The sequence below is a fragment of the Eubalaena glacialis genome, chromosome 6 (assembly GCF_028564815.1).
Source record: "Eubalaena glacialis isolate mEubGla1 chromosome 6, mEubGla1.1.hap2.+ XY, whole genome shotgun sequence".
NCBI lineage: Eukaryota > Metazoa > Chordata > Mammalia > Artiodactyla > Balaenidae > Eubalaena > Eubalaena glacialis.
In genome coordinates, this window is record NC_083721.1 from 30013770 (window position 1) to 30026703 (window position 12934).

General features: G+C 33.7%; 1 protein-coding gene across 1 annotated transcript in view; it reads left to right on the top strand.

The window, feature by feature from the left end:
- LIPI (lipase I) overlaps positions 1 to 12708 on the top strand; it is a 68645-nt gene extending 55937 nt beyond the window's left edge. Inside the window, 1 exon segment of the mRNA XM_061192970.1 lies at positions 12621 to 12708. Coding sequence (XP_061048953.1) covers positions 12621 to 12708 — 88 coding nt within the window.
- The last annotated feature ends 226 nt before the right edge of the window (positions 12709 to 12934 follow it).

The following is a 12934-nucleotide window of genomic DNA, read 5'->3' on the forward strand; positions in this document are numbered from 1 at the left end:
TCAAGAAAAAAGGGAGAAGACTCAAATCAATAGAATTAGAAATGAAAAAGGAGAAGTAACAACTGACACTGCAGAAATACAAAGGATCATGAGAGATCACTTCAAGCAACTCTATGCCAATAAAATGGACAATCTGGAAGAAATGGACAAATTCTTAGAAAAGCACAACCTTCTGAGACTGAACCAGGAAGAAATAGAAAATATAAACAGACCAATCACAAGCACTGAAATTGAAACTGTGATTAAAAATCTTCCAACAAACAAAAGCCCAGGACCAGATGGCTTCACAGGCAAATTCTATCAAACATTTAGAGAAGAGCTAACACCTATCCTTCTCAAACTCTTCCAAAATATAGCAGAGGGAGGAACACTCCCAAACGCATTCTATGAGGCCACCATCACCCTGATACCAAAAGCAGACAAAGATGTCACAAAGAAAGAAAACTACAGGCCAATATCACTGATGAACATAGATGCAGAAATCCTCAACAAAATACTAGCAAACAGAATCCAACAGCATATTAAAAGGATCATACACCATGATCAAGTGGGTTTATCCCAGAAATGCAAGGATTCTTCATTATATGCAAATCAATCAATGTGATATACCATATTAACAAATTGAAGGAGAAAAACCATATAATCATCTCAATAGATGCAGAAAAAGCTTTTGACAAAATTCAACACCCATTTATGATAAAAACCCTCCAGAAAGTAGGCGTAGAGGGAACTTAACTCAACATAATAAAGGCCATATATGACAAACCCACAGCCAACATCATCCTCAATGGTGAAAAACTGAAACCATTTCCACTGAGATCAGGAACAAGACAAGGTTGCCCACTCTCACCACTATTATTCAGCATTGTTTTGGAAGTTTTAGCCACAGCAATCAGAGAAGAAAAAGAAATAACAAGAATCCAAATCGGAAAAGAAGAAGTAAAGCCATCATTCTTTGCAGATGACATGATACTATACATAGAGAATCGTAAAGATGCTACCAAAAAACTACTAGAGCTAATCAATGAATTTGGTAAAGTAGCAGGATACAAAATGAATGCACAAAAATCTCTTGCATTCCTATACACTAATGATGAAAAATCTGAAAGTGAAATTAAGGAAACACTCCCATTTACCATTGCAACAAAAAGAATAAAATACCTAGGAATAAACCTACCTAAGGAGACAAAAGACCTATATGCAGAAAACTATAAGACACTGATGAAAGAAATTAAAGATGATACAAACAGATGGAGAGATATACAGTGTTCTTGGATTGGAAGAATCAACATTGTGAAAATGACTGTACTACCCAAAGCAATCTACAGATTCAATGCAATCCCTATCAAACTACCACTGGCATTTTTCACAGAAGTAGTACAAAAAATTTCACAATTTGTATGGAAACAGAAAAGACCCCGAATAGCCAAAGCAATCTTGAGAAAGAGAAACGGAGCTGGAGGAATCAGGCTCCCTGACTTCAGACTATACTACACAGTTACAGTAATCAAGACAGTATGGTACTGGCACAGAAACAGAAATATAGATCAATGGAACAGGATAGAAAGCCCAGAGATAAACCCACGCACATATGGTCACCTTATGTTTGATAAAGAAGGCAAGAATATACAATGGAGAAAAGGCAGCGTCTTCAATAAGGTGTGCTGCAAAAACTGGACAGCTACATGTGAAAGAATGAAATTAGAACACTCCCTAACACCATACACAAAAATAAACTCAAAATGGATTAAAGACCTAAATGTAAGTCCAGACACTATAAAACTCTTAGAGGAAAACATAGGCAGAACACTCTATGACATAAATCACAGCAAGATCCTTTTTGACCCACCTCCTAGAGAAATGAAATAAAAACAAAAATAAACAAATGGGACCTAATGAAACTTAAAAGCTTTTTCATAGCAAAGGAAACCATAAACAAGACGAAAAGACAACCCTCAGAATGGGAGAAAATATTTGCAAATGAAGCAACTGACAAAGGATTAATCTCCAAAATTTACAAGCAGCTCATGCAGCTCAATATCAAAAAAAAACCCAATCCCAAAATGGGCAGAAGACCTAAACTTCTCCAAAGACATTTCTCCAAAGAAGATATACAGATTGCCAACAAACACATGAAAGAATGCTCAACATCATTAATCATTTGATTTGATTAATCAAATCAAAACTACAATGAGATATCATCTCACACCAGTCAGAATGGCCATCATCAAAAAATCTACAAGCAATAAATGCTGGAGAGGGTGTGGAGAAAAGGGAACCCTATTGCACTGTTGGTGGGAATGTAAATTGATACAGCCACTATGGAGAACAGTATGGAGGTTCCATAAAACTAAAAATAGAACTACCATATGACCCAGCAATTCCACTACTGGGCATATACCCTGAGAAAACCATAATTCAAAAAGAGTCATGTACCACAATGTTCATTGCAGCTCTATTTACAATAGCCAGGACATGGAAGCAACCTAAGTGTCCACCACAAGATGAATGGATAAAGAAGATGTGGCACATATATACAGTGGAATACTCAGCCATAAAAAGAAACGAAATTGAGTTATTTGTAGTGAGGTGGATGGACCTAGAGTCTGTCATACAGAGTGAAGTAAGTCAGAAAGAGAAAAACAAATACCGTATGCTAACACATATATGTGGAATCTAAAACAAAAAGAAAAAATAGTTCTGAATATCCTAGGGGCAGGACAGGAATAAAGACGCAGACATAGAGAATGGACTTGAGGACACAGGGAGGAGGATGGGTAAGCTGGGACGAAGTGAGAGAGTGGCATGGACATATATACACTACCAAATGTAAAACCTATAGCTAGTGGGAAGCAGCTGCATAGCACAGGAAGATCAGCTCGGTGCTTTGTGACCACCTAGAGTGGTGGGATAGGGAGGGTGGGAGGGAGGGAGTCACAAGAGGGAAGAGATATGGGGATATATGTATATGTATAGCTGATTCACTTTGTTATAAAGCAGAAACTAACAACACCATTGTAAAGCAATTATACTCCAATAAACATATTAAAAAAAAAAAGATGTGGAAGGGGGGTGTGTGTGTGTGTATGTGTGTGTGTGTGTGATGGAATATTATTCAGCCACAGGAAAGAAGACATCCAGCAGTTTGTGACAACATGGATGAATCTTGGGCACACTATGCTAAGTGATATAAGTCAGACAGAGAAAGAGAAATACTGTATGATATCACATGTGGAAGCTAAAAAAGCTGAACTTATAGACCCAGAGACTAGAATGGTGGTTAACTAGAGCCTGGGAGGTGGAGGAAAAGAGATGTTGGTCAAAGAGTACAAGCTTCCAGTTATAAGATGAATAAGTTCTGGGGAACTAATGTACAGCAGAGTGATTATAGTTAACAGATATTGTATTATATACTTGAAAGTTGCTAATACAGTAGATGTTAAATGTTCTCACCACAAACTAAATGGTAATTATGTGATGTGATGTGAGGTGATGCATGTGTTAGCTAACACTATGATGGTAATAGGTACCATGATAGGTAACTATCATACCTACCTGATTCCAAGTTCACACCCCTCAGGGGGAAAAAAAAAGTTTTAAGGTCCCACTGATCCCATCCCATTAAGGTCCCATCTCACTGATTTTGATTGGGCAAGTACCTATCTTTGAACCTCACACTGTGCTTGGGGAATTATATTCTTCTGATTGGCCAGGGAAATAAGTTCTTTCAGTGTTTTATGCTTAACTCTGAGACAAGATGGGATCAAGTTCATCCAAAGTTTATAGATTGAGAGTGGGGTAAAGAATGATGATGGTAATATTACCCGAAAGGGATAGATGCTTGGTGGCAAAAAGAACAGACCACTACAGAGAGACTGAAAATATTTTGATAAGTCAGCAAAACATTAATTAAACATTGACTGTCTGGCTTGTAATATATCTTACTAAAGTTAAATATTGATTTAACTAAAAAATATAATTCTGACTGGCTGACACAATTAACTTGTGAATGAAAGCAATAAATGAATAGCTAAGCTAGAGCACTCAAATTCAGATCTTTCAGGGTCTGGATACTTCAAACAATTTGGGGGTAAGTTAGGTTTTTAGAATAAGTATGTTTATAGTTCTGCATGACTATAATGTAATATTTTGACTGACAAGACAATGTGAGATTAAACATTGAAGTAACTCCTCAAATAATTTACTCCAGTATCATGAGGGTTTATGTATAAATTTAGACGTTTGTCCTTTTTCAAATTAATTAAACATTTAAATCTATAATTTTGTAGCTTTGGCCTCTATGCATTACTTACTTCATGGTAACTTCTCTCATTAATTTAGTATTTCATTTCATTAAATAGTTTCAAGATTCTTTTGAAAACATTATACATGAAGCTTAGATTTAATGAGGGTATTTGGTTAAGAACAGCCAAAGAACTGTCTTTAGAGAGTAACCTCAGAAAACCAATTTACAGTTATACTATTCGTGCTGAAGTCATTAACACTTCATTTTTTGTCTTTTAAACTGCCCGGTTAAAAGGCCAAGGGTACTTTGGGAGAATGTGGGGATTGGAACGCTAGAATTGTGAAGGGCGTTTAAAGGTAACAATTTTGGCAAAACTGTTTTACATTTTTACAAAGTTTGTTCACTCATTCTGAAGCCTGTCCCGCATCTTCACTATCCACAGCCCATTTTCTCGGGGGTCCTCAAATGGTGCTCTAGGTCTGTGTAATGTTGAGAGGTGACACAGATAAAGAACTCCAAACAATGTCAACAGTGTGAATAGCCACTGCGTGTTTCTATATGTAATGTAAACTATGTCTCATACAAGAATAAGGTTTTAGGATGACTGGAAATGAGCTTCTTTTGTATACCATTAGAGTATTGAACAAAAGGTTACTATACCTAAATATTTTTAGAAATTCAATATTTTATTTACTATATTTAGGGACAAGATACTTTATTCATATTCTACTTCTAAAATTATTTATCTTAGATTAAAATTTGTTGCAGTTAAATAAATTTTAAAAAAATATTTGATAATTAAGATAAGTGATTATCTTTTTAATTTGCCTAAAGTTATGACATAATTTTAAATGGTAATTGTATAATTGGACAATGTAAGCAAGAAATTTCAGGTTATAATCCTAAAAACTACAGCACATATATTTTCACTAACTATGCTGTAAGATACAATTATAGTTATTATATAAATACCCAATAATTGACACAAATCTTAACAAAATTTGATTAAAAGTACATTACATAAATAAATATATAAATATAAATGCATTTTACAATCAACCCGTGTTCACAAAATAGTTGCTTTTCTTTCTATATTTGTCTTGCAATATGTTCCATATGTTTTCAGTGACATTATATATGAGAAGTATACATTCGGCTCATAGCAGATGCTCAGTTAGTAGCAATCCTTTCGTTTCATTTTTATTCCCTTCTCTTGTTGGTCCCCAATTTAACTCTTCTTATACCTCCTTTTATCTATAAATACACAGCTCAAGCAATAGACTGGCCAAGCCCATAATTATATGAAAAATATCAGCCTGTTTTGCTGAAGTAATTCATCAATAAAATGCTTTATTCCCAATAATTCTGTGAAACTATGTCACATTCTCCTACCATAAAAACAACCCTACCTTTTTGTAAAAGTTTCATTCATTAATACTTTGTAAACTTCTTATCCAAACTCTCTATTCACTTCTACCACACTTCCCACTCTTATAATGTAGTGATCAGAATCCTCACCCAAAAAAAAAGAAAAAAAAAAAAAGAAAAAAAAAAAAAAAAAAAAAAGAATCCTCACCCATCAGAGTTTTGGGGGATATAGGAAGACTCTCAGCAGAATTAAGAACTTCAGAAAAAGAAATCTGCATTGATTGCAAATTTATCTCATAAAGTGGAATTTATCTTGTGAGTTATTTGCCCTAAACTCAATTTAACCTTCTCCTTTAGGGAACTAGTATATAAGAAGGAGGAGTTTTAGTTTTCTTCCAAGATGCATGTTTTGGATGATGCATGTGATTTAAGGAAACATTTTTGTGTACAAAGGATTGATGACTTCTTTGAAGATTTAGGCATTAAAAGGATATCCCAGAGAAGTTTGGTTTTGTTTTAATATTAGTGAACTGCTTTCAAGATGAATTATAGTGGTTAAATTTATTTAGCATCTACTACATCCCAAATGCTATTTTTACAATTTTTGCAACAACTCCATGAGTTAAGTATTTTCTTTGTTTTACTAGTAAGGGAACAGAAACTCAGAGGTTTTATAACATGTCTAAGGTTTCTCAGCTGAGAAGTGCCTTCGCAATGACTCGAAGCCAAACTTTTCTTGGCTTTTTTCATTTGTTGTTTTCTTTGTTTTTAGTTGCTGCTCTTTTTATAGGAATAAACAGTTTTTCACTAATTAATATAGTCAATTATTCCCATTGTGGAACATTTGGAAAATTTAATTCATATATAATCCTACAACTAAGAGATAACACTGTTAATATTTTGTCATACTTATAATCACACATGCTACAGTTGAATCATGAATTTAATTATTTACACTGAATTATAAGCAGGCTTTTTGTGTAGAATCATGCAGCTTATTCACTGCAATAATAGCTTCAAGGGTCACTGTTCACATAGATAATAATGTGACCACATTGGACTTGGAGCTGTGCAACATCATGTACCTGGTTATAAGCAGTTTTTCTCTTTTTAACTGTAAGTTAATGACTCAATATATTTCATCTTTTATAGAATATTCAACTTAGATTTTACTTTATGTTGAATACTTTTTCCCCAAGTTTTGTTTTTCATAAACACTATCCATGCATAGACAACTATCTGCACTTTAAACAAGTGCCTTTTTTATATTCATAGAAAGAACATTTTCAAATCTTTTACCTCACCACATGATGTTCACACCTTGACCCAGAATGTCAGTGACCCTACCGACAGTCATAGGTTGCTCCATTTATTTCTCTTTTTCAAGTCACTTGTAAGAGGAAAAGAAAGTGTAAAGGCAGACAGGTATGTCCACTATTATATTTGATTCACTGTCTCCTTAATCGTGTTTTACACAGACAAATGTTATATACAACTCCTTCATTGGTTAAGTAAGAAATGCGGTAAAGTCATTGGGATATGCCACAGAGAAAAAAATAAGCATGTGTGTCATTTTAATTTTTATGTAAAATCTAAACAGTGGATAGACTATGAAAATTGACTAGGTCATGAAGAACCTAGTGGCAAGACGGGAATAAAGACACAGACCTACTAGAGAATGGACTTGAGGATATGGGGAGGGGGAGGAGTGAGATGTGACAGGGTGAGAGAGTGTCATGGACATATATACACTACCAAATGTAAAATAGCTAGCTAGTGGGAAGCAGCCGCATAGCACAGGGAGATCAGCTTGGTGCTTTGTGACCACCTAGAGGGGTGGGATAGGGAGGGTGGGAGGGAGGGAGATGCAAGAGGGAAGAGATATGGGAACATATGTATATGTATAACTGATTCATTTTGTTATAAAGCAGAAAGTAACACACCATTGTAAAGCAATTATACTTCAATAAAGATGTTTAAAAAAAAAAAAAGAAAATTGACTAAATTTACAAAATTTAGATGCAATTACTTCTACTCAGGGGGAAAAAAAAACCTAAAATACATTTTGTGGGTGGTTAACAAAACTCTTAACATTCCCTGTTGGCTGTGGATGCTAACAGATGCTTGGATGAAATGTGTGCCTTAAGTTTAATTACCTAGATAATTGCAGTAACCATTTAGTTGCTTTTCCCATTTAGATCTGTCCATACAGATAATGTGCAATTAATGAGAATTAGCACTGCCAAATCATTAGGAATGTGAGTTATAAAAATATGATGCCTTACGGTCCAGACTAAACTGTGTGTCTACTCAATCAGTAATTAGCTATCTGTAACAAACTGTGATAGAGACTACACCAACAACATAGTTCTTCTGAGCTTTTCCAGCGGACTAGGCTTTCAAACTTAGGGACTGAGAGGGATATTCAAGTGGAGGTACCTGGATGACTGCCTGAGAAAAGCTGAACTAAATCTACTTTTAAAAACTTTACTTAATAAGTAAAATGTACTCTTTTTGGTATACAGTTCTGTGAGTTTTAATAAGTGCATAGAGTCATATCACCACCACCACAATTAAGATACAGAACACTTCCATCAATCATAAAAACTGCCTTGTGCTGCTCCTTTATTTTCAACTCCCCATGCCCACTCTCTGACAACCTCTGCACCTAGATTTGCCCTTTCCAGAACATTATATAAATGGAATCATATAGTATGTCGCCCTATAAGTATGGCTTCTTTCACTTAGCTTTAGACATTTAAAATTCATCCATGTTGTTGCCTCTATCAGTGGAATGTTATTGATGAATAGTATTTTATTGTATGGATATACCACAGTTCCTTTATCCATTCACCAGTTGGAGGAAATATAATTTGTTCACAATTTTTGATATCTGTCCATGACCAAAGCCAACATAAATATTTGCCTGCAGGTTTTGGTGTGAACATAAGTTTTCATTTCTCTTAGATAAACACCTAGAAGAGAGATTGTGGGGTCATGTTGTGAGTGTATGTTTAACTTTATAAGAAACTGCCGGACTGTTTTCCAAGGTGACTGTACATTTTGTATTCCCACTGGCACTTATCAGAGTTCTACGGCTCTCTTACACCAAAAACTGCACCTTCAACAGTTTCTTTTGTTGTTTGTTTTTTATTTTTGCTATTCTAATACTTGTGTAGAGGTAGTTCACTGTTTTTAATTTGCATGTCTCAAATGACAAATGATGTTGATGACCTCTGCCATTTAATTGAGGGCATCTGCATCTTTAAATTTAATGTAATTGTAGATATATTTGGGTTTAAATCTATCATCTTGCTATTTTTGTTTTCTGTTTGTCCCATCTGTTCTTTGTTCCCAATTTCTCATTGTCTGCCTTCTTTTGGTAAATTGAGGAGTCTTATGATTACATTTGATCTTCTTTGTGGGTTTATTATCTATAACTGTTTGATTATTTTAGTGGTTTCTTTGGGGTTTATATTATAATCTTTATTTTATCACAGTGTACCTTCAAGTGAATTTTACTACTTTACATATAACATGAGAGCCTTACAGTAGTATACTTCTATTTCTCTCTTGTGCCGTTGTTGGCATACATTTTAATGATACATATGCTAAGATCTCTATAATACAGTGCATCACTTTTCTTCAAAGAGATATGTCCATTAAGGATACATAAATCATTAGGAAAAGTCATATATTTTCTCCATATCGTTACCATTTCTGGTGCACTTCTAACCCTTATGTAGATGCGTATTTCCATCTGGTATAATTTACCTTATAACAAAAGGAGTTCCTTTAAGATTTTTTTGTAGGATCTGATGGTTGCGAATTCTTTCAACTTTTGTGTGTCTGAAAAAGTCTTTATGATGTCTTTATTTTGAAAGATAAATTCTCTGGGTATAGAATTCTAGTTTGGCGGTTGTTGTTGTTGTTTTACTTCCAGTTCGTTAAGAATGTTGCTGTACTGTCTTAGACCATGCATTGATCTTAATGAGAAATATATTACTATCCTTCCTTTGTTCCTATGAGGAAAATAAGCCTCTTTTCTCTGGCTGGTTAAGATTTTCTCCTTATCACTGATTTTAAGCAGTTTGATTCGATGTGGCTTTTTGGAATTTTTTTTCATATCTCTTGTGTTTAGTGTTTGTTGACCTTATTGGATCCATGGGTTTATGGATTTCATCAGATTTTATCTAAATTTTTAACTTCTTTTGAAATATCTTTTTCTATGCCCCTACTCTCTCCTCTCCCTTTGGGGACTCTAATTTCAAGTTTATTAGGCTGCTTGAAGTTGTCCCACAGTTCACTGATACTCCGTGAAGTTTTAAGTTTCATTTACTCCCTACATTTCATTTTGAATAGTTTCTGTTGCTGTGTCTTCAAGTTCACTATTCTTTTCTTCTGCAATGTCTAAGTTGATATTTATCCTATCCAGGGTATTTTTCAACTCAGATATTATAGTTTTCACCTATGGAAGTTTGATTTGACTCTCTTAATATCTCTTATGTCTCTACCTAGCTATTTGAACATATGAAATACAGTTATAATAACTCTTTGAATATCTTTGTCTGCTGATTCTCACATCTATGCTAGTTCTCGGGTAGTTTCAATTGGTTGACCCTCATATGGTTCCATTTTCCTGCTTCTTTGCATGCTTGGTAATTCTTGATTAGACACCATTGTGTATTTTATCATGTTAGGTGCTCCATATTTTTGTATTCTTATAAATATTCTTCAGGTTTATTCTCAAGATGCTGTTAAGTTACTTTTAAACAGGTTGATTCTTTCAGGTCCTGCCTTCAAGGTGTTTTAGGCAGGACTGGAGTAGTGCTAAGTTTAGGGTCAATTACCCCCACTACTGAGGCAAGACCATTATATTCTTTTTACCTGATCATCTGGCAGGTAGGAACAGACACCTTTGTTAGTGCTGGGAACCTTATCCTAAGTAAGTTTTAAAAAGAATACTAGATGCATAGATGTGGTGATATGTTATACAAAAGCCCTAGGGAGCTTTTTCAAATAAAGAAGCATGTCTATTCCCTGTAATTTGGTAGAATATATATGGATTAAAATTAAAAGCTAATTATATTTGAATTTTAGAGAGATTTTTTAACCCTTGGATTTCTTCTATTATTTTTTATTAAAGTTTATACTTTATCAATGTACTGTGCTCATTTCTGCTAACTTGTGGTAAACAAAGCATTAGAAATGCAATTTTCAGTGCTTTTTTAAATTAAAAAAATCCACTAAATAGTCTTCTTCCTATGATAGTTCAACATATATCACATAGTTTTTTCTAAATTATAGAGTTTAAAAATTTTGATTCGGGGAGAAGGAACTATTAATAACATAGGATACATGATCTCAAAATCAGAGTCCTGGCAGTAGAACTAGATAGGCTTTTCACAATGTAAAAACAAAGAAAATTAATTTTTCTCATACGTTTTGGTAAAATTTAACTTTGGTAGGCGTAATGAACCTGACTAAACTGTTTCGTAATGCTTGCAGAGGCTTTGTAAAATATGGAATATTTAATAAAAATATACATTTACTATATTGAACATATTTCAATGGTAACAGGGTTATGAGCTTTTATTTCTTTGTAGAAAATAAATAAGAGCACTTGTCATAATACTGTATTATGAATATGTGAATAGAACAATTACTTAATGACTGAGGTAATTTATTAATAAGTCTAATAACACCCTTGTCCTACGATGACAACTTAAAAATTAGGTGGATCAGGGATATCCAGAACATTGAAGGCTCACTCATTGAATAAAGGCTGTAGCAGGCTAGATTAGAAATTGACATAAGTATATATGTATTTGTTAGGGGAAGTGGTAAAGTCATTCTTCCACTTATTTCTTAATAATGGAGAAAGGATTATACCTGATTTTTCGATTATGTTCTGAACTCTGACAATTTAACAAAAAGCTACTTTTGCTAATATCTAAGAATCAAAATCTTATCAAATTGAGGTACTGTCATTTCATATTTACTTCTATACTATTAAAATTAAAATTCCTAGATACATTTACTATTTCAAGTGGAAAATATTGTAGTACTCTATATCAGCTTTTAGAATTAAAGATGAATATGTTCATATTTTATTACTTTTCAAATATTAGCAAATATAGGAAATTGATTTAAAATGGAAGAATTTAGCCTAACAATACTGTTTATATTTTAAAAACATGCTCAATGATGTCTTAATCAAGCTAGAAGGAGACAGAGAGCAATATATCTCTTGAACTAGAGCAGTGCATATGTCAAATAAAGGGGAACTACCAGCACCTGTGCAGCTGAATTGCTCCCTTTTCCTTGACTAAGTTAGTATGGCTGATATAGGAAATTTCCATTTATTACACCATTTTTTCCTTTAGCTCCTTTTCTGAATTTTGACCAATCTTTGCTTATTCTAGTTGATTGCTTTTTTGAAGTTTTCAAGACATTAACAGGAAGATAAATTACGAGACAAGACGCCTGATTCACCACAGTGACATGACTTCTCAGAAACCTTCAAATACTAAATACACTATTTCTCCAAGATATAGAATACTTTAAATGTTATTATTTCCATTTTAGCAGGTGGCAGAGGATTGATTAAAACATTTGGCAAAATTGTCTGTGCAATTCAGCCCAACTCTTCCATGGTGGCTATCACGGTAGAAGAAGTGGCCCAGCCACTAAGAGTTGAGTTCAGTTTTCAGCTATTTCAGTATCCAAAAATACTTCCCATTCAATGTTAAGTATTCCAGTGAAGCAGCAAGGAGAGAAGATGTTGAAGCACAGAGAATTTTTTCTTTCTCACAAATACTGTGTCTATTCATCCCTATGTAGACAAATGAGATGGAGTAGAAATGTTCCCAGAGATTTATTTCAACTTCCTGCATTTAGAGAACTAGTTAGTTACAGGCATAGGGTATTCCAATATTTATGAGAAGAAAATAAATTTGCTGTTTTACTAATAGTTATTTTTTCTCTCTCTTTTTCTCTTTCACAGACCACCACTATGCACTTACAATTTTGTACTTAAAGAAAGTGAGGAAATATTTCTCAGTCCAAATACATGCGCACCAAATGAAATATAAAATGCCTTCTTCTATCAAATATAACAACTTGTTTGTGAATTAAAGAACTTGTAAATGGAAACAACGCAATTAGTATTTCTTTCAGAATGCATTGTTCAATCTGAAATTCAGATATTTCTACTTCTTGAATAAATTTTTAAGAATCAAAAATATAGAATATTTTTAAATGCATATGCTAAAGCATTCTGAATATATTTTAAAAGCTATTTATTTCTGTTTACCTTAA